We start from the raw sequence: 23,747 nt of genomic DNA on the forward strand, positions 1-23,747 counted from the left end.
ACTGATAACAAGTTAACACTGTTTGCATAAACAAACAAAAATAATAAAAACTCTATACTTTAACTGCATCCCAATTATGTAATTTTAATGCCAATTATTCCTGGGTGGATTTTAGGTGATTTTTCTTTGTGCTTTCCTGACCAAAATTATTTTATTTGAATTATTTTTCATGAGCAAATATCATTTTTATGAAAACAGTAACATCATTATTTAAAAAAAAAAAAAGGAAGGAAAGATGGAATATTAGAAACATAAATGAGGCCGGGCGCGGTGGCTCAAGCCTGTAATCCCAGCACTTTGGGAGGCCGAGGCGGGCGGATCACAAGGTCAGGAGATCGAGACCACGGTGAAACCCCGTCTCTACTAAAAATACAAAAAATTAGCCGGGCGCGGTTGTGGGCGCCTGTAGTCCCAGCTACTCGGGAGGCTGAGGCAGGAGAATGGCGTGAACCCGGGAGGCGGAGCTTGCAGTGAGCCGAGATCGCGCCACTGCACTCCAGCCTGGGCGACAGAGCGAGACTCCATCTCAAAAAAAAAAAAAAAAAAAAAAAAAAAAAGAAACATAAATGAAATAAAGCACTTCCAAGGTTGTTTCTAGTACCAGAATTAAAAGAACTTGCTAACAGTTAATAAGCCATGTAGAGAATGAGAGAGGAGTATATTACTCAATAAAAATTGGGGAATTCAGTCCAAAGGAATGCCAATTTAATCATTACATTTGAAATATTAGCATTTAATAAATATAATGAACTTACCTTTAGCTAATAAAAATGTGATCCAAGAAACTTTTAGCACCAATGTAGAATTTATTTCAGTAGATATCCTGTTAAACAAATAGAAAGCAGAAAAAAACAGGAAAAATATATCACTGAAAGAAAGTTTTCCAGATATACTTTTTCATTGTTTCTTGTTGTGCATTTAAAAAAAAAATGACCTTAGTTAAATGCATAATAGAATGCAGTCCATTTTAAGTGCATAATTTACACCTGAATTTATCTCTATTCATTTAATGTTTCTATATCTTATAATTCTAAGATATGATATTTAGCCTATAGAACAGTATACATTCTTGACCATGAGAAGCTGCAAAAAAAAAAATTAAGAAAAAAAGTATATATTTTGAGAGAAAAATTTTGTAAAAGAAATACTGAATATTTCAATTCTAATATAAAAATATATAAAAGACATAGTATGCTATAATATACTTTGTTTCAAATTACCTTAATATTTTTTGCTCTTTTTTTCTGATTAATTATCAACACTGAGCAGAAAAATGAAGGTTTGGATGACTTTAGTTTGCCAATTTAACACTTTGCCTCAATAATCTTTCCATAGACATTCACTTGTTGGAATTAATAGATTGATATCAATTAATCAGTAAATATACAATTTCCCTTTATATTAATAATCTTCAATACTACTCCAATGGGGCAGAAAATCTCATGTACTACTCATTCCATTTCCAAGAAAAAACTCTGGAGCTCTATATTGGCATACTGTTAGAGCATGCATTATACATTTAAAATAATCATTTGGAAATTGTAATACAGATTTTTACATTTATTCTTACACAGAAATTATGCTGATTCTTAGTTAATAAAGTGCCTTTAACAGACCCTCAATAAAGATTTAGTCAAGGAATTTGCATTTTTCTCAGAGTTGGTGATATGTTGCCCTGAATCAATTCCACCTTATTAGTTCTTCCTTGTAGTACAAGGCATGTATTTTATATTATTTTCTTTGTGAGAAGATAAATAATCTACACAGGACTTAAATCTATGGGCTTCATTTATGAAGTAGCCTGCTATAATCGATCAAACTAACCCTAACTATCAAGATGTTTGAGATTATTCCAGAAAAATCTTTTTTTTTTAAGAGAAAAATAACGTTCTCTGAACTACTTACGAACTGCTGGGTTGTGTCAAATATATAAGTTCACATGTCCTGAAAAGAAAAATATTATGATTTTTTAACATTTTTTCATAGTTTAGAAGTCATAGTAGTTTTCTCATGCTTTATTCATCTTTTAAGAACTATACATTTTAAAAACAAAAAATGTACAGCATTACAAAACAAAGTTCAAGTAGATTTTCCCAATTTATGACATCTCACATCACTGTAATATCTAATTACAGTGACTGAACTCCCTATGTTCATTTGTAACACTGTAGTTGGTTAGAATCCTAGATCAGGTCATAAAAACCTATTTAACTGCTAGTCATATACATTCATATAGCCTACTCTGAAATAAACAGGCTTTGGTATCACAGTTAATCCTCTCAATTACTCTTCAAAAAAAAAAGGTAAAAATAAGATAGGAAAAACCCTGCTGATCCACCTAAGGTTAGTAAAGTTTACTCTAAATTATCTCATATGATTTGTCAATAAAAATTTTAAGTCCCTTTTACAAAGTCCTGAGTGGTCTTTTGAGGCCAAATCCGACTGTTACTCCCTAGTTTAAAATCATTCAAGGAGTTTCCACTGCCTGCAGGGCAAAGTCCAAGATTACTACCAATCTGATCCCTTCCTACCTTTCAGTCATTAGCAATATCAAAGTACATCCTGATATTACTGCTTTGGCTTTGTACACATGCTAATCTCTAAGATGCTTGCTCCCAGTTCCCACTCATTTTGCTTGGTGAATTTCTGTTTTTCTTGTAAACCCTATTCCAACATTGCCTTCTATGGTTTTTTCTCTGACCAAAATCACGACTATAGTTACCCTTCATCCTTAAACATATACAATGTAATGTTTTGTCTGCTATGTAATTTCTGCTTCTTACAACAGAAACAAATATCCAAGCATATTCCTTATCCCATACAGCAGAGCAAACAACTTGGAAGCATCCAGTCAAAATTACCATAGCAGGAAAAAAAAAATCAGACCTGTACCCCAAATCACTCCTACCAACGAGTCCCCAAATTCTATATCTAGAAAAAAAAAAAAACCCTGATGAGTATAGATCTTGAAGTACTTATATGTACAGAATACTCATTAAAGTTGGCTTAAAGAAGTTTTTGCTTGCTTTGTTTACTAGAGAGGTAATACATCCTCCTTACAAATGTAGGTTACTCATATAAAACTTGGGTTAACATTTTGGTAAACTTCTCTCCAGTCATTTCCATTCTATGCATTAGTGGTCTAGGTTCCTTCCTTACACACAGTTATAATCAGAGTATATCCTGCTTCGTTTGTTTAACATTAGAAGCACTTTCCAATATTGCCATTATTCTTTATCACATTTTATTTTATAATTATAACATTTTATGTTTAGATACGTTTAATATTTATTGCTTAACTTCAGTTGTGAATACACAGTTGTTTCCAGTTTTTCAGGGGTCTAAATAATATTGTGACCAAAAAAAATCTCTAAAGCAACGTTGTATTTAGGATTATATTAAAATAAGCTACCAGATATGAATTAAAAGGTCATAAACAAGTTTAAAGAATAGAAAAAAATGTAGAAAGTCACAATTAGGTAAATTTTAAAAGCAAAACACACACACACACACACACACACACACACACAAACACATAATATTCTACTCAGTGTGAAACAATACCCAAAGGAAAGAAACATTCTAAAACACGAAAAGTGATTCTCTCCACCGTTGACATTTTGGTCGATTCATATTTTATTTATGTCTTTCTGTGTTTTCAAAGTAGTCTATAATTAGTTCATGTTTGTTATGCAAATTATTTAGATAATTTATCTCCATTAATAATTTAAAATTCCCCTTTTTCCTGTGCAAAAAGCTTCTATTCTCATCAAGAAAAGACTAAAAAAAAAAAAAAAAAAAAAAAAAAAAGATGGCCAATGCTACCATATTACAATTAAAACCAGGGGCAAGAAAAGACATTCCTTCAAAAGCCCTAGGCCTTTGAGTTTTTTCTCTATTTTTTCTCATCCTCCACCACAGTTGTCAAGCTTTAGTGATCAAAAAAGAAAAAGGGGGAGAAAAATAGAGGCATCCTCCTAAGGAGATGCTTCTTTCCACCTCTATCTCCATCCTCATTCTCTCCAGAATACGGACATGCCTCTTTTACCCTTCTCCCTTTACCATGCTATTACAAATTGCTTATTTAGCTAACACAGTAACTTTCATATTCTCTTAACCGCAAATGGAATGAGCCTCAAAACAAACATGATAACAGACATGTGCCAAATTAAGGGCTGAAACATTTGGGGTAGGAGACTACAGTTTTGATGAAAAGTATAGAAAAAACTTAACCTAAGCATATTCATTATGCTCCTACTTGAACTGTAATGGAAAAAGTCTTCTAAGCCACCATTGGGAGTACAAATCGTTACTTCATAATATAGGTCACATACACCTTCCATTGCCAGTGTTTTCTCATTCCAAACTAAATAACACTATTAGGAAGAAGTTTAAATTTATGTCATCATTCTATTCAGAACTAGAAGTTTTCTGGCAGAGAAGGCTACAATGGGAGATAAGCTTAAAGTTTTTGAAAACAAATGGAAGACATGAAAGGACAATAAAACGGTTAATTTTGCAGGAAGCATTCAGAATGCATATTACTGGATAAATACAAAAGCTAAGAATTAATAAGCTCACATGAAAAGGGACAAGTTTAAGAAGTAATACTAACTTTACTAAACGTGTTAAATAATTCCCAGAATCTAATTATGAACAATGACATAAAAAATCAGAATATAACCCTAATAAAATGTTTACTTTACCTTTCCAATTTGCTGAAGAGTGCAAACAATACATCATACTTCTTCAATAGTCTTGACATAGCATTATCAACTTTGGTACTAGTATCAATTTCCTTTAGTAAGTTAAAGAATTTATGGACACTACAAAGGAAAGAATAGAAAAAAGTAAATCAGTAACCTTAAAAATTTGTTATTTTGTTTTCAAATCACAGATATTTCAATTCAAAAGATTATTAGCTCTACATCAAATCACTACTATATCCTTTGGAAGGAATTACTTATTGCAAAAACAATTAGCCTTCAACTTACACCTCTATTATCTATATACCTATGCTTATATCTATTTATCATTGAGAATATAAGAAAATGAAGGGTCATGAAGAGATATGTGTATATTTATTCTGTATCTGTCTATATGTTTTAAAAAACATGAGTTCACATCCATTTATCCAATTCCAATATAAAACCATATGCTTCATTTTAGTGTTTCCCTTTCTATATTTGTAACTCTTCTTTGACAGTGGGAAACCTGGAACCCATTCATCCTCAGTTTACTTACTCATTTAATCAATCCCCCTGTAAGTAACCATCTTCCACCTCCAAAGCCACCCCTCCCCCATGTGGACACTTTTCTGTTTTTCTCAGAACCGACTCCTAGTTTTGGACTTACCCCACCCCTTAGCATAGACACTTCCTCACCATGGTAGGGCTCCGACTCCCCACAGTAGGCTGCCCTCCTCACCTCCCTTGTGCTCTGACTCCCTGCACCGGCTGCCTGCACACCCTGCTTAGTCTCTGACACTGCACACCAAGCAGCCACATCGGGTTGCCCCCACATAAAGGATGCCCTCCTCACCCTACTTTGACTCTAACATCCTGCTCTGAGCCCTGTGGCACCCTCCTGTCAGAGATGCACACCAAAAAGCATACTTTATTTGCCCCACCAATGATTTTAGAATTGAATTGTTTTTAGAAAAGCAAAGTTGATTTAAAAAATTTAAGCAGTTTAAATAATAACTTTAAATCATCCTTTGTTACTGTTTTCCATAAAAATTAACCTATTTGAAACATCAATATACACATTTTCCAACAGGATATTAAAGATAGCAATCATCAACTACATCTCACATGCTAATTTCTAATCATGAAGTTTGTATAAGGAATTATACCAAAGCAGCTAACTGAACCAAAAGATAGTCACCTGACCCATCCATAGGCTGTCCAGCAACCAATGAGTTATAGCCCTCACTCAAAAAAATGGGCTGGACCAATCAGACACTTATCGTAAGAACTGGGGAAATAAAAGCTTCAGCTAATCAGCAGGGGAACCAAAAGGTTATTAAAGTTCCCATGATACAGAAAGGAATGGGGAAGCCAGGACAAGCTATGTGAAAAAGCAAATAAAGAAAGAGTAGAAATGACAAAGAATAGAAGATCAGAATGTTGATTAGAAGAGAAAAGAGAAAGGAACAAATGTGCAGATATATCCAGAGAAAAAGAAATAAGCCTCAGAATAGCATTTATTAAAGAACTACTCTCAGTTCCAGTTTTTTTCAGGTATATGGGAATTCCTGTCCTGAGATTACCATGAAAACTAAATTGTTACAACAAAGCGTTTTTTCTAGGGGAAACTTAAGGGAAGAAAACAAGGAAGGGAGAGAAGCAGTGAGTGCCTGTGGTGTTGCAGGTATTGACTCTACGAACTATTTATGTTATTTCTATTATTTTGTATATTTATGAATAAGCAAGGACTTTGTTTTTATTTAGATATAGCAAAAAAAAGTATTTCAAAAATGCAACAATTCAATCTATCTCATTTAAATAAAATATCAATTATGTTTAATTCTAGATGTCTTTGTTCAAGGAGAAACATAATTACCTATTTGGTAAAAATATATACTGTTGCATTTTTGTAAATATGTTGCAAAGAAAATGACTGGAAGTCCTGGATACTTTCTGAAGATAAAGTTCATACATTATTGAAAACACATTAATAAGCTCTTCTTATGAGGCTTATAAACTCAACAACAAACACCTATTAAGTAATTACTGGCTCAAGTATTGTAGCATGTTCAAATCAATATATAATCTGAAAAAATGCATTTAACTATAATATCCTCTATGTTAAAACAATCTTAGGCTTTAATAAACCTTACCTAAATTCCTTTAAGATAAACTCAAACTACTTATATAAAGATTTTAATGTAAAACAAGCCTATTTACAAATCCTTGCTTTTCTGTTCACTTTATTAACAGCCACAATTAAGAAAGCTTACACATGAATAGTGAGAGACACAACGAAAATTTTTCCAGGACACAAACTGCTACATCTTAAAGAAATACAGCATAAATACACTTTCATAACAGCTCCATGAGAGAACGGCAGTTCACTATTTGGCCCAAGTTCTTTACGTTTTACTTGGTTTTAGCATTTCTCACTAATTCACTAAAGTCTATTAAAAGGAAAGTCCAGAATTAGTTTCCTTTTATGGCAGAGGCTTATATTTATACAAGAAACTTTACCTGATTTCTATGTTTTTCTGTAGCTCAGTAAAAGTGAATGGCATCTCATCTAGGTCAACTGCTGCAATAAAGATACATATTCCCCACAGTTCTTTTTTCTTTTGAATATAACCTCCCTGGGAACAAAAAAGAAAGATCAAATATTTCATTAAATAATTCACACACTGGATACTGCGTTAAAACTGTATTATAACTGATTTTTTCTTATTCAGCATACAAAATAAATGTTTGCAATATTGTATATTTGTAACACATCCTTCTGATGGCATATATTTGAAAGGATTTCATTTCACACTAATTACAAACATTCGAATTTTATATTATAAGGCAAAAAAGTACTAGAAAGATCAAAAAATTAAATAAGTTACTGTGGAAACTTTAGGGGTCAACTCCTCAAAATAGTTTCATTTTTCAATAATCCAATGTCATCGAAGCCAAATTAAGAGATTTAGAGTCCATAACATATAATTTGTTTGAAAAAAACAAGCCCACATTCTTTTTGTTTGTTTGTTTGTTTGAGACGGAGTCTCGCTCAGTAGCCCAGGCTGGAGTGCGGTGGCGCGAATTCGGCTCACTGCAAGCTCCGCCTCCCGGGTTCACGCCATTCTCCTGCCTCAGCCTCCCGAGTAGCTGGGACTACAGACGCCCACCTCCACGCCTGGCTAATTTTTTGCATTTTTAGTAGAGATGGGGTTTCACCCTGTTAGCCAGGATGGTCTCCATCTCCTGACCTCATGATCTGCCCGCCTCGGCCTCCCAAAGTGCTGGGATTACAGGCGTGAGCCACCACCCCCGGCCAACAAGCCCACATTCTTATTCGCTTATTCTTTCCTTGCTCTATTCATTCATTCCTTTTATCAATTTATTTATTCAAGTATTTTTTAACCTTGTATTTCATGTTTCAGTTCCTTAACTGCCTTCTTTGTAAAATCAAAATAATAATATGTACCCCATTTTGTAAGAATTAAATGAAATTATATTTATATAGCCTTTGGCATAGTATACAGTATACAGTCAGTTCTTAATGATTGACAGCTATCATTATCACTAGAGTACTTTTTCATTATTTTTAGAGCATGTTTTTCCCCACAATATATACCACTCTTAAATATTACATTTTATGGGTAAAATTTGGATTATATTAAGTTGGAAACAAAAGAAATGTCAAATTAATGTTCATTAAATAGTTGGAACTATTTACTTACTCTTAACTGGAGATTACAATAGAGCTAAAAAGCATGTAATATGATTTTACATCATTTTGAAATATCAATTATATAAAAGTTTTGGGATAAGTCAGTTGTTCTGGATTACCAAATTTTACAGGTAATTAAATGTTTACCACCATCCAACTCTAAACTTTTTCTTAATTTTAGCTACTTGGGATGTAAATATTTTACAACTTAAATTACAATTATACACCACTAGAATAGTTAAAATGTAAAAGACTGACAATATTAGGGGACAGCAAGCATGTAGTGCAATGGAACACTTAAACACCACTGGTGAAAATGTAAAATGGCACAATCATTTTGGAAAACAAATTTGAAAGTTCTTATAAACTTAAATATGCACTTTCCATAACACTTAGCAATTCTACTCCCAGATATTCATACCCAAGAGAAATGAAAACATTATATGTGAATGTCCATAGCAGCTTCAGTCATAATGGCCAAAAACTACAAAAACCCAAATATCAAAAAAAAAGAAGTGCATGGATAAATAAATTGGGGTCTATCCCTACAATGGAATGTTATTTGACAATCAAAAGGAAATGTCCTAATATATATAACAACATAGATAAATCTCAAAATTATTACACTGAGAAAAAGCCAGACTCAAAAGGATGCACTGCATAATTCCTTTCATATGAAATTCTAGAAAAGGCAAAACCAATCTTTAAAGTCAAAAAGTAGATCAGTAGTTGCCTGCAGAACAGAGGGGGGAGGTGTTGGGAAATGACTACAGAGGGGAATGAAAGAACTTTCCGGAGTGATCCAAAAGTTCTATATCTTAATGGTGGTGATTATATGAGTGAATATGTCTGTTAAAATGTATTGAACTGTGCACTTAAAATTGGCATATTTTGTGTATGTAAATTATACCTCAATAAATCTGATTTTGCAACTATGTTACACACTTACTATTTCTGAAACTGAAGATACAAAGTATATACTGCTTCATGGTTTTGATGACTAATTAAGAATATATATTTTAATAAAATGAACAAAAATCAACTTCTGCATTTGTGTTTATGTTAATATGGTCAATTTCTTGGGAACTAATAAGACGTCAAAGGTTGTTTGTCTCTTTAATAAATAACCCCAACTACCATAGTCTTTAAATTTTTATGCTTATTTCTTACCATTTTGGTTTGCTTCTTTGCAGTCAGGCAATAACTGCTCTCAATATATGTACTTTCATCAATTCCAGCCTTTTTTTTTCTCTCTTTCTCTCTTTTAAAGATTAAAACATGAAGTGAAAGTTGCTAAAATTTAGTATGTTGTTTATTCATTTTTTTAAAACAGCAAATTTTATTAGGACATTTAGTAGCCAAAACAATTAAATACAGGATCATCTGATATGACAAAATGCATAAGTGAAATGTTCTACAAGTAGGTTCTGATTTTTAAGGACCTGAAGAACATTCCTATGAGCAAAATGTGACCTTTATTTCAGATGCAGCTTGTGTTTTTACTTCCTTAAGAAGTATATTTCAAGGAACAGAAGTTTTTAATTTTGATTAAGCTCAATTTATTCATTTTTTTCTTTTATGGTTATGTTTTCAGTGGTAGGTATCTATGAAATCTTTGCCTAACCCAAGCTCATTAAGACTTTCTCCTATGTCATCTTCTAGAAGTTTAGGTCTATGCTTCATTTCTGGTTAGTTTTTATAAATGGTGTGAGGTAAGGATTGAAGTTCATTTTCTGCATTTGGATACCCAATTGCTCCAGCATTATTTGTTCAGAAGAATATCCTTCCTCCAATACCCTTTGCATCTCTGTAGAAAATGAACTTACAATAATATATATATGTGGGTCTACTTCTGGATTATCTGTTCTGTTCCAATGATTTACTTGTCCTTTTTCACCAATATCATAACGTCTTCATTACTGTAGTTTTATATATTTTGTTTGTATTTAGTTGAGTTTGATTCAAAATTTTTCAATCTAAAAAAGTCACTGGATTCACTTCTCATCATACAGATTAAAAATTAAAGACTAGAAGATGGCCGAATAGGAACAGCTCCAGTCTACAACTCCCAGCGTGAGTGACGCAGAAGATGGGTGATTTCTGCACTTCCAACTGGGGTACGGGGTTCATCCCACTGGGGCTTGTCAGTGGGTGCAGGACAGTGGGTGCAGCCCACTGAGTGTGAGCTGAAGCAAACAGAGGCATCGCCTCATCTGGGAAGCACAAGGGGTCAGGGAATTCCCATTCCTAGCCAAGGAAAGCTGTGACAGACAGCACCTGGAAAATCAGGTCACTCCCACCCTAATATTGTGCTTTTCCAACAGTCTTAGCAAACGGCACACCAGGAGATTATATCCTGTGCCTGGCTCAGGGGGTCTCATGCCCACGGAGCCTCGCTCATTGCTAGCACAGCAGTCTGAGATCAAACTGCAAGGCAGCAGTGAGACTGAGGGAAGGGCGCCTGCCATTGCTGAGGCTTGAGTAGGTAAACACAGCAGCCTGGAAGCTCGAACTGGGTGGAGCCCACCACATCTCAAGGAGGCCTGCCCACCTCTATAGACTCCACCTCTCGGGGCTGGGCATAGCCAAACAAAAGGCAGCAGAAACCTCTGCAAATTTAAATGTCCCAGTCTGACAGCTTTCAAGAGAGTAGTGGTTCTCCCAGCATGGAGTTTGAGATCTGAGAACAGACAGATTGCCTCCTCAAGTGGGTCCCTGACCCCCAAGTAGCCTAACTGGGAGACATCCCCCAGTAGGGGCAGACTGACACCCCACATGGCCAGGTATCCCTCTCAGATGAAGCTTCCAGAGGAATGATTAGGCAGCAACATCTGCTGTTCAGCAATATTTGCTGTTCTGCAGCCTCCACTGATGATACCCAGGCAAATAGGGTCTGGAGTGGACCTCCAGCAAACTCCAACAGACCTGCAGCAGAGGGTCCTGACTCTTAGAAGGAAAACTAACACACAGAAAGGACAGCCACACCAAAACTCCATCTGTATGTCACCATCATCAAAGACCAAAGGTATATAAAACCACAAAGGTGGGGAAAAAACAGAGCAGAAGAGCTGAAAGTTGTAAAAATCAGAATGCCTCTCCGCCTCCAAAGGAATGCAGCTCCTCACCAGCAACGGAACAAAGCTGGATAGAGAATGACTTTGTCGAGTTGAGAGCAGAAGGTTTCAGACAATCAAACTTCTCCTAGCAAAAGGAGGAAGTTTCAACCCATCTCAAAGAAGCTAAAAACTTTGAAAAATGATTTGATGAATGGCTAACTAGAATAATCAGTGTAAAGAAGTCTTTAAATGACCTGATGGAGCTGAAAAACATGGCACAAGAACTACGTGACAAATGGCACCAGCTTCAGTAGCCGATATGATCAAGTGGAAGAAAGGTTATCAGTGATTGAGGATCAAATGAATGAAATGAAGCAAGAAGAGAAGTTTAGAGAAAAAAGAGTAAAAAGAAACAAACAAAGCCTCCAAGAAATATAGGACTATGTGAAAACACCAAATCTACATCTGACTGGTGTACCTGAAAGTGACAGAGAGAATGGAACCAAGTTAGAAAACACTCTGCAGGATAACATCCAGGAGAACTTCCCCAACCTAGAAAGGCAGGCCAACATTCAAATTAAGGAAATATCAAAAATGCCACAAAGATACTCCTCAGGAAGAGCCACTCCAAGACACATAATTGTCAGATTCACCAAAGTTGAAATGAAGGAAAAAATGTTAAGGGCAGCCATGGAGAAAGGTTGGGTTACACACAAAGGGAAGCCCATCAGACTAACAGCAGATCTCTCAGCAGAAACTCTCCAAGCCAGAAGAGAGTGGGGGCCAATATTCAACATTCTTAAAGAAAAGAATTTTCAACTCAGAATTTCATAGCCAACCAAACTAAGCTTCATAAGTGAAGGAGAAATAAAATCCTTTACAGACAAGCAAATGCTGAGAGATTTTGTCACCACCAGGCCTGCCCTACAAGAGCTCCTGAAGGAAGCACCAAACATGGAAAGGAACAACTGGTAACAGCCACTGCAAAAACATGCCAAATTGTAAAGACCATCGAAGCTAGGAAGAAACTGCATCAACTAACGAGCAAAATAACCAGCTAACATCATAATGACAGGATCAAATTCACACACAACAATATTAACCTTAAAAGTAAATGGGCTAAATGCTCCAGTTAAAAGACACAGACTGGCAAATTGGATAAAGAGTCAAGACCCATCAGTGTGCTGTATTCAGGAGACCCATCTCAGGTGCAGAGACACACATAGGCTCAAAATAAAGGGATGGAGAAACATCTACCAAGCAAATGGAAAACAAAAAAGGCAGGGGTTGCAATCCTAGTCTCTGATAAAACAGACTTTAAACCAACAAATATCAAAAGAGACAAAGAAGACCATTACATAATGGTAAAGGGATCAATTCAACAAAAAGAGCTAACTATCCTAAATATATATGCACCCAATACGGGAGTACCCAGATTCATAAAGCAAGTCCTTAGAGACCTGCAGAGAGACTTAGACTCCCACACAACAATAATGGGAGATTTTAACACCCCACTGTCAATATCAGACAGATCAATGAGACAGAAAGTTAAAAAGGATATCCAGGAATTGAACTCAGCTCTGCACCAAGTGGACCTAATAGACATCTACAGAATTCTCCACCCTAAATCAACAGAATATACATTCTTCTCAGCACCACATCGCACTTATTCCAAAATTGACCACATACTTGGAAGTAAAGCACTCTTCAGCAAATGTGAAAGAACAGAAATCACAACAAACTCTCAGACCAGAGTGCAATCAAATTAGAATTCAGGATTAAGAAACTCACTCAAAACCACACAACTACATGGAAACTGAACAACCTGCTCCTGAATGACTACTGGGTACATAACGAAATGAAGGGAGAAATAAAGATGTTCTTTGAAACCAATGAGAACAAAGACACAACATACCAGAATCTCTGGGACACATTTAAAGCAGTGTGTACAGGGAAATTTATAGCACCAAATGCCCACAAGAGAAAGCAGGAAAGATCTAAAATTTACACCCTAACATCACAATTAAAAGAACTAGAGAAGCAAGAGCAAACACATTGAAAAGCTAGCAGAAGGCAAGAAATAACTAAGATCAGAGCAAAACTGAAGGAGATAGAGACATAAAAAAACCCCTTCAAAAAAAATAAATGAATCCAGGAGCTGGTTTTTTGAAAAGATCAACAAAATTGATAGACCGCTAGCAAGACTAATAAAGAAGAAAAGAAAGAAGAATCAAATAGACGCAATAAAAAATGATAAAGGGGATATCACAACCAATTCCACAGAAATACAAACTACCATCAGAGAATACTATAAGCACCTCTATGCAAATAAACTAGAAAATCTAGAAGAAATGGATAAATTCCTGGACACATACACCCTCCTAAGACTAAACCAGGAAGAAATTGAATCCCTGAATAGACCAGTAACAGGCTCTGAAATTGAGGCAATAATTAATAGCTTACCAACCACAAAAAGTCCAGGACCAGATGGATTCACAGCTGAATTCTACCAGAGGTAAAAGGAGGAGCTGGTACCATTCCTTCTAAAACTATTCCAATCAATAGAAAAAGAGGGAATCCTCCCTAACTCATTTTATGAGGCCAGCATCATCCTGATACCAAAGCCTGGCAGAGACACAACAAAAAAAGAGAATTTTAGACCAATATCCCTGATGAACATCAATGTAAAAATCCTCAATAAAATACTGGCAAACTGAATCCAGCAGCACATTAAAAAGTTTATCCACCATGACCAAGTGGGCTTCATCCCTGGGATGCAAGGCTGGTTCAACACACGCAAATCAATGAACATAATCCAGCATATAAACAGAACCAAAGACAAAAACCACATGATTATCTCAATAGATGCAGAAAAGGCCTTTGACAAAATTCAACAGCCCTTCATGCTAAAAACTCCCAATAAATTCAGTATTGATTGGATGTATCTCAAAATAATAAGAGCTATTTATGACAAACCCACAGCCAATATCATACTGAATGGGCAAAAACTGGAAGCATTCCCTTTGAAAACTGGCACAAGACAGGGATGCCCTCTCTCACCACTCCTATTCAACATAGTATTGGAAGTTCTGGCCAGGGCAATCAGGCAGGAGAAAGAAATAAAGGGTATTCAATCAGGAAAAGAGGAAGTCAAATTGTTCCTGTTTGCAGATGACATGATTGTATATTTAGAAAACCCCATTGTCTCAACCCAAAATCTCCTTAAGCTGATAAGTAACTTCAGCAAAGTCTCAGGATACAAAATCAATGTGCGAAAATCACAAGCATTCTTATACACCAATAACAGACAAACAGAGAACCAAATCATGAGCGAACTCCTATTCACAATTGCTTCAAAGAGGATAAAATACCTAGGAATCCATTTTACAAGGGATGTGAAGGACTTCTTCAAGGAGAACTACAAACTCAATGAAATAAAAGAGGACACAAACAAATGGAAGAACATTCCATGCTCATGGATAGAAAGAATCAATATCATGAAAATGGTCATACTGACCAAGGTAATTTATAGATTCAATGCCATCCCCATTAAGCTACCAATCACTTTCTTCACAGAATTGGAAAAAACTGCTTTAAAGTTCATATGGAACCACAAAAGAACCCACATTGCCAAGACAATCCTAAGCCAAAAGAACAAAGCTGGAGGCATCATGCTACCTGATTTCAAACTATACTGCAAGGCTACAGTAACCAAAACAGCATGGTACTGGTACCAAAACAGAGATACAGACCAATGGAACAGAACAGAGCCCTCAGAAATAATACCACACATCTACGACCATCTGATCTTTGACAAACCTGACAGAAACAAGAAATGGGGAAAGGATTCCCTATTTAATAAATGGTGCTGGGAAAACTGGCTAGTCATATGTAGAAAGCTGAAACTGGATCCCTTCCTTAAACTTTATACAAAAATTAATTCAAGATGAATTAAAGACTTAAATTTTAGACCTAAAACCATAAAAACTCTAGAACAAAACCTAGGCAATATCATTCAGGACATAGGCATGGGCAAGGACTTCATAACTAAAACACAACACCAAAAGCAATGGCAACAAAAGCCAAAATTGACAAATGGGATCTAATGAAACTAAAGAGCTTCTGCACAGCAAAAGAAACTACCATCAGAGTGAACAGGCAACCTACAGAATGGGAGAAAAATTTTGCAATCTACTCATCTGACAAAGGGCTAATATCCAGAATCTACAAAGAACTCAAACAAATTTACAAGAAAAAAACAAACAATCCCATCAAAAAGTGGGCAAAGGATATGAATAGACACTTTTCAAAAGAAGACATTAATGCAGCCAACAGACACATGAAAAAATGCTCATCATCACTGGCCATCAGAGAAATGCAAATCAAAACCACAATGAGATACCATCTCACACCAGTTAGAATGGCAATCATTAAAAAGTACAGAAACAACATATGCTGGAGAGGATGTGAAGAAATAGGAACACTTTTACACCAGTGCTGGGAATGTAAGCTAGTTCAACCATTGTGGAAGACAGGGTGGCGATTCCTCAAGGTTGTAGAACTAGAAATACCATTTGACCCAGCCATCCCATTACTGGGTATATACCCAAAGGATTATAAATCATACTGCTATAAAGACACATGCACACATATGTTTATTGCAGCACTATTCCCAATAGCAAAGACTTGGAACCAACCCAAATGTTCATCAATGATAGACTGGATTAAGAAAATGTGGCACATACACACCACAGAATACTATGCAGCCATAAAAAAGGATGAGTTCATGTCCTTTGTAGGGACGTGGATGAAGCTGGAACCCATCATTCTCAGCAAACTGTCGCAAGGACAAAAAACCAAACACTGCATGTTCTCACTCATAGGTGGGAATTGAACAATGAGAACACTTGGACATAGGAAGGGGAACATCACATACCGGGGCCTGTTGTGGGGTGGGGGAAGAGAGGAGGGGGGAGGGATAGCATTAGGAGATATACCTAATGTAAATAACGAGTTAATGAGTGCAGCACACCAACATGGCACATATATACATAAGTAACAAACCTGCATGTTGTACACAATGTACACTAGAACTCAAAGTATAATAATAAAAAAAAAATTAAAGACTAGAGAGTTAAGACTTACTCAACACAACCAGTTAATTGTTACAGACCCAAAACCCATGTTTCCTACCACTTAATTTAGTAATCTTCCATTTAAAGGTATTTTCTTATTACATTTCTATATTGATATCCTTAACATTTTTGCTATCAAAATCCTTAATCTCATTGCCCTCATCAAGAGTTCTGTCCTCTTAACTAGGGGTCTTGATTTCCGTTTTGTTGGGAAGGCTGAAGATGCACATTATCTAAAAAACCTCATATTCTTCTTCACATCAAATCCTTTTTTTTTTTTTTTTTCTTGAGATGGAGTTTCACTCTTGTTGCTCAGGCTACAGTGCAGTGGCATGATCTCGGCTCACTGCAACCTCTGCCTCCCAGGTTCAAGTGATTCTCCTGCCTCAGCCTCCTCAGTAGCTGGGATTACAGGCATGCCCCACCATGCCCAGATAATTTTGCGTTTTTAATAGAGATGGAGTTTCACCATGTTGGCCAGGCTGGTCTCACACTCCTGACCGCGGGTGATCCACCTGCCTCAGCCTCCCAAAGTGCTGGGATTACAGGCATGAGCCACCACACCTGGCCCCACATCAAATCATTTCTAATCATCATATATTCTAGTCTTTCTCAAAATATTTCTGCATCTTCAGCTATAAATTCCTCTTCTCTTCTGACCTAGACAAATGGATATTCTCCTCCATTCTCAAATTACAACTCTAATACCACCCCTATTCCCTCCCATTTTAGATCACAATGCCTCTCATATCCTTCAAGACCTAGTGTATTAATTCCATTCTCTGTCTTTTATAACTTCTCTAACAGTTCTCTCCCTCAAAGTTTCCCTTTGGGTACAGGGAAGCTTACAATATCTGTCCCTCCATCCCTGGACCTTATCAAGCTACTGACTTCACTACACATATACTCCCTCTCACTATATACACACACCTCTCATTGTTCTCAGTATTCCCACACACACTCACCATACACACTATCAGAGTGCACACACACTGCACACACTGAACATATACCCCTCTTACTACACAAATACTATTTTACTGAGGCTATTCTCTAAGTCCTCAAAAATCTTGGCTTTCTAAAACAAATGGCCTTTTTGAGTTCATCCAGAAAGACCTCTATGCAGCATCTGATACTGCTGCCATTTTTCTCCTTCAATATACCTCCACACAACTTTTTTCATTAGCTTTTTTAAATGCCCTCACATCCTCATTCTCTTCTCTTTTCCTCTCACAACTTTTTCATGGGGTTTCTCAACCCCATGTGCTTTTTTCCCACCATTCTCTTTTTTCCTCAGCACTCTCATCCACTCCTATAGCCCTCATCATCTCCATATACAGATGGTTCTCATATCTCATTCTGCTTTCCAGCCTGATTCCTCTTTTAAGCTCCAGGTCTCCTTTTCCAACAACAATTTGCAACCTAAAATCTGTAACTGATGTGTTTTCTTGAAAATTCAGATGAAAATTATGAAAAGGACTCAGGATAGCACTTTAAAAATTGTTGAAACAGAAGAAAAGTAATTCTTACCTAGCCAAAACAATTCCCCCCCACCAAAAAAAGAACAAAAACTGGAGGGAAAAAAATGGGCAAAGAACAAGCACTTTGCCAAGAAAAAAAGGTACTTTCGACAAACATATTTTGAAAATGGTAAACCTCAGAATAATGTCAATTGAAGGACATTTTGTTAAGGTACATTAAAATCCTTAAAATAGCTCAGTTTTTATAGCTAAGAATTTAACAAGTAAAAATAGAGTTAAGTCAAGATTTAGAGTAACAGAATTACATGCCTGCATTGGGGCATTCCATGTGCCCCATAAATGTGTACACTTGATATGTACCCACAAAAATTAAAAATTAAAAAAAGATTTAGTGTAATAGATGTTTGAAAAGTTATTTATAATAGCAAAAATAGTAAGAACCTAAAAATCTTAATACAGAATGGTTAAACATATTGTGATAGAGCTATATCATAGAATAATATAAAACCCCAAAACAGTTTCAAGGAATATTAAGAGGATATGTAAAAATATCCAACATAGAATGTTAAGAAAAAAATAGCAGAATAAAAAGTTCTGGCCGGGCGCGGTGGCTCAAGCCTGTAATCCCAGCACTTTGGGAGGCCGAGACGGGCGGATCACAAGGTCAGGAGATCGAGACCATCCTGGCTAACACGGTGAAACCCCGTCTCTACTAAAAAATACAAAAAACTAGCCGGGCGAGGTGGCGGGCGCCTGTGGTCCCAGCTACTCTGGAGGCTGAGGCAGGAGAATGGCGTAAACCCGGGAGGCGGAGCTTGCAGTGAGCTGAGATCCGGCCACTGCACTCCAGCCTGGGCGACAGAGCCAGACTCCGTCTCAAAAAAAAAAAAAAAAGAAAAAAAGAAAAAAAAAAAAAAAAAAGTTCTGCACGTATTTTGATTCCAATTTTGTGAAAAAACAAAAAAAAAGAGAAAATGAAAATATATATTAAAATGTTCATGATTATCTTCTATATGGTAGGATTCTTTATTAATCCTACATACATTTTCTAAATTATCTACAATTGTAAAATAGGAGAAAAGTCAATAAAAGTGCTACATTACATAAAGCAGGAGAGAAAAAAATTAGAAATACTCGAAAAAAATCTTTAAATTATCAAAATTTTAATCACATATATTACAGTTTAAATCAAAATCTACACTGAGTACTTGAAGAGATTACCTATTATACCGTCATTTAGTTGAGTTCATTTGAACCAATCTAATGATAACCCCTAATTAGTGACAACTTATACTTGCTTTTTTTTTTTTTAACAATGCACGTACTTATAAAAGAGCTCCACCAAGTGGTGACATAAATCATCTTGGAACTATCAGAAAATTACTACTATGCATGCTATCATAACTAACACAAATTTAAGTTGCAGTTTCAAAAGTTAAAAATAATGTTCTATCTAGCTTGTACTTTGTGAAATACGAAAGATTAAAATAAGTCATAAGAAACATGTGCTTTTGTGCTCTATCTCAGGGTCAAAAGATACATCCTTACATATAGTTCATGAGACTGTAATAAGTCAGTAGCAGTAGGGTTACATTAAATGAAATATGAAGGTATTACAGAGAAATAGGGGGAAGAGCTGCCTTTATCTTTTACTACTAGATTTCCTACTTACCTAGGTGATACGTAGGAACAAAAGGAATAACATGCTAAGATGTCAGAAAATTTCACCTATATAATATGAGCTTACAGTAGTCTACTGTTAAGGACATTCTTGGATGTGCACAGAAGTAAAAGGCAAGAGTGGCAAAGCCAAGAAGAAGAAAGTAAAAACTGACCTTACCTGTACTCAATCACATTTTTGAAACAACATGTAGGAGTGAACACCATGTGAATCAGTCACCCAGTTATACAATGCCTTCGTGGGTAAGAAAGTTGATTCTATTCCCAGAAAAACATGTACCTGGCAAATTCAGATTTACCTGGCCATTTGCCCAAAAGTTGAGCACCTGGGACTCCCTCCTTTAAGAACTCTTACAGATCATGCAGTATATGGTCAGAAAAATAAAAATAAATTTGAAAAACTCCTATGGAACTCAGTTCATAAACCTATGTAAGCTCTTAACTGAACTGTGACTGACTTGCTTGCTTGCTCATTTGTCCCTATCTCAACTACTAATATGTAAGCATCCTGAAGGCAGAAAAATTGTATCTAATTCACTACTGTACCCCAAGAGCCTTGTAGTGTCCAGCACTAACACTAACATAGTTCTAAAAAGGAAAAAATAAAAATAATTTTTTTAAAAAGCTGTGGCAGTAGCTACAGAGTGACTTTTTCTCTCTTTGTTTTTTTTTTTTCTTTTTTTTCTCCAATATGCTCAGAGAAACAAGCAGAAACTGAACCACCAAAGTGTAAGTTAAGACTGTTAGTTCCACTATAGTTTCTTCAGCTCCCATTCACACATTGATAGCAAACTGGTAAGTACCAATAAGCGTAACACACACACACACACAAAAAGAATGACATTACAGACCTCATTTTCTGAACAGATGATATATAACCTACCTAGAACTAAGTTTCTGGTCAAGTTCTCTGCTTAGATTATTGAGCTCAAAGCCCAAAAATTCTCCATCCAAGAAGGTATAACCATATAGGAAAGAAAACTGCCACCATACTCAAAGGGCTACTAATTGGCTTTTCTGCAAAATAGCTACAAAACTGATGTCTACTACTCTTGGAAACAAGGTTGAAAACCATTGAGTAAGGAGATTAATTCCTCCAACTCAGATCCAATTACATGGATCAACAATATCAACTCCTTTTACCAAATATCACATGTGCTGTTTCAAAAAAGGAAAGCACCAACAAACAAATGAGGTGACATTTTTTTCCAGCTTTATGGAGGTACAATTGACAAATGAAAAAGTTTATATTTAAGGTGTTCAATGTGATATTTTGATATATCTATACAATAAGAAGTGATTACATTGGTCATTCCATATCCATGGTTTCACTTTCCAGTTTCAGTTTCCCATGGTCAACCATGGTTTGAAAATAGATGAGCAGAGTACCTATTTTGAGAGAAAAAGACTACTTTCACATAATTTTTATTACAGTATCTTGTCATAATTGTTCTATTTTCTTAGTTATTGTTACTAATCTCTTACTGTGGCTAATTTACAAATTAAACTTTAATACAGGTATATATGTTCAGGATAGGAAAAAACATAGTATATATAGGGTTCAGTACTATCTGTGGATTCAAGCATCTACTGAGGGTCTTGGAACATCCTCTGAGGATAAGGGGGGACTACTGTACTACAGTTAAGCTAATTAACATATCTATCACTTCGCATAGTCACCATTTTGTCTGTGTGTATGTGGTAAAGATACTTAAGATTTCTCTTAGTGAATTTCAAGAATACAAAACATTATTATTAACTATAATCAACCATGCTGTAAATTAAGTGTCCAGAACTACTACTTTTTTTTTGTTTTTGAGACAGGGTCTCATGACAGGGTCTCACTCTGTCACCCAGACTGGATTGCTGTGGCACAATAATAGTCACTGCAGCCTCAACCTCCTGGGTGCTCAAGCACTCCTCCTACCTCAGAGTCCCAAATAGCTGGGACTACAAGTACATGTCACCACCTGCAATTTTTTTTTTTAATTTTTGGTAGAGATGGGGATCTCCCCATGTTGCCCAAGTTGGTCTCTAACTCTGGCCTCAAGCAATCCTCCTACCTTGGTCTCCAAACATGCTGGGATTATAGGTGTGAGCTGCCACATCTAACCCTTATTCATTTTATAACTGAAAGTTTGTACCCTTTGACAAACATCTCCACATTCTCCCCAGGCCCCCCACCCCTGCTAACCAACTTTTTACTGTTTGTATTTGACTTTTGAAAGATTCTACATGTAAATGAGATCATGCAGTATTTGTCTTTCTGTGTCTGACTAATACAACATAATGTCCTTTGGGTTCATCCATGTTGCAAATGGCAGGATTACCTACCTTTTGTAAGGCTAAATAAAATTCCATTATATATAACAGATAGTCCTTGACTTACAAAGGTTCAATTTGCAATTTTTCAACTTTACAATGGGTTTGTCATGATCTTAATGCAATTTTAACAAGATTTTTTGACATACAATGGGTTTATCAGTATATAACCCAATCATTAGTTTATCTATTCATCAAATGACAGACACTTAGGTTGTTTCCATATCTTTGCAACTGTGAATAATGCTGCAATGAACGTGGGAGTGTAGGTATCTCGTCAACATACTGACTTCATTTCCTGTGGATATATACCAAAAGGTAGGATTGCTGAATCATGTGGCAGTTTGAGTTTTAATTTTTTGAGGAGCTTCCATACTGTTTTCCATAAAAGACGTACCAATTTACATTACCACTAACGCTGAACAATAGTTCACTTTTCTCCACATCCTCTCTAACATCTGTTATCTTCCGACTTTTTGAATAATAGCTATGAGTCCTCAGAGTCCTGAGGTGGTGCAGGGTATCACATGGTGAGAGAACTGAGCATGCTAAGATATTAGCTCGGGATAAAACCACTGATGCCACTCTCATGAAAACCAATGAATCCATGAATAGATTAATCCATTCATAAAGGCAGAGACCTCAGGACTCAATCACCTCTTAAAGTCCCCATCTTTAATACAACCATATTGGGAATTAAGTTTCAACATAAGTTTTAGAGGTGAAAAACATACAAACTGTAGCAGATGTCTTTTATTTCTTTTTCTTGCCTAATATTTCTGGCTAGATTTCCAGTACTATGTTGAATGCAAGTGGCAAAGTGAGTATCCTTGTCTTGATGCTGATCTTAGAGGAAAAGATTTTAGGTTTCCCCATTGAGTATAATGTTAGCTGTGGGCTTATCACATATAACCTTTATTGTGCTGAGGTACATTCCTTTTATACGTAACTTGTTGAGAGTTTTCATCATGAAAGAATGTTAAATTTTGTCAAATTCTTTTTCTGAATCTATTAAGATGATCAATAATTTGTCCTTCATTCTGAAGTGGTATATTATATTTATAGATTTGCATATGTTGAACCATCCTAGCATCCCAGAGATAAATCCCATTTCATCATGATGTATGATCCCTTTAATGTGCTGTTGCTAATATTTTGTTGATGATTTTTGCACATATGTTCATCAGGGATATTGACCTATAATTTTCTTTTCTTGTGATATCCTTGCCTGACTTTGGTATTAAGGCAATGCTAGCCTTGTTAAATGAGTTTGGAAGTGTTTCCTCCTATTCAAATTTTTGAAAAAGTTTGAGGATTGGTATTCTTCTTCAAATGTCTGGTAGAATTCACTAGTGAAGCCATCAGGTCCTGAAGCTTTTCTCTATTGGTAGATTTTGGATTACTGATTCAGTCTCCTTATTTGTTACTGATCATTCAGGTTTTCTATTTCTTCATAATTCAGTATTAGCTGGTAGTATGTGGCAAAAAATATGTCTCCTTTAGGCCATCCAATTTGTTAGTATATAATTTGTTCACAGTAGTCTCAAGATTCTTTGTATTTCTGTGGTATCAGTCATAATGTCTCCTCTTTCATTCCTGATTTTATTTATTTGAATCTTCTTTTTTTCTTATTCTAGCTAAAAGTTTATCGATTTTGTTTATCTTTTCAA

At 35.8% G+C, this 23,747-nt stretch overlaps 1 protein-coding gene across 4 annotated transcripts in view; it reads right to left on the reverse strand.

The window, feature by feature from the left end:
* Positions 1 to 23,747, reverse strand: part of LOC105490695 (RB transcriptional corepressor 1) — a 175,477-nt gene that overhangs the window by 125,603 nt on the left and 26,127 nt on the right. For 3 of the 4 annotated variants that reach the window (XM_071081330.1, XM_071081326.1, XM_071081328.1), the window contains 4 exons: positions 7,209 to 7,324; positions 4,707 to 4,826; positions 1,906 to 1,944; positions 756 to 823 (listed from right to left, as the gene is read on the reverse strand). In XM_071081330.1, coding sequence (XP_070937431.1) covers positions 756 to 823; positions 1,906 to 1,944; positions 4,707 to 4,826; positions 7,209 to 7,324 — 343 coding nt within the window. Of the gene's footprint in view, positions 1 to 755; positions 824 to 1,905; positions 1,945 to 4,706; positions 4,827 to 7,208; positions 7,325 to 9,573; positions 9,594 to 23,747 lie in introns of those variants that run through there. The other variant, XM_071081327.1, reaches the window with a different exon arrangement.

Source organism: Macaca nemestrina, chromosome 16, assembly GCF_043159975.1.
Source record: "Macaca nemestrina isolate mMacNem1 chromosome 16, mMacNem.hap1, whole genome shotgun sequence".
Lineage (NCBI taxonomy): Eukaryota > Metazoa > Chordata > Mammalia > Primates > Cercopithecidae > Macaca > Macaca nemestrina.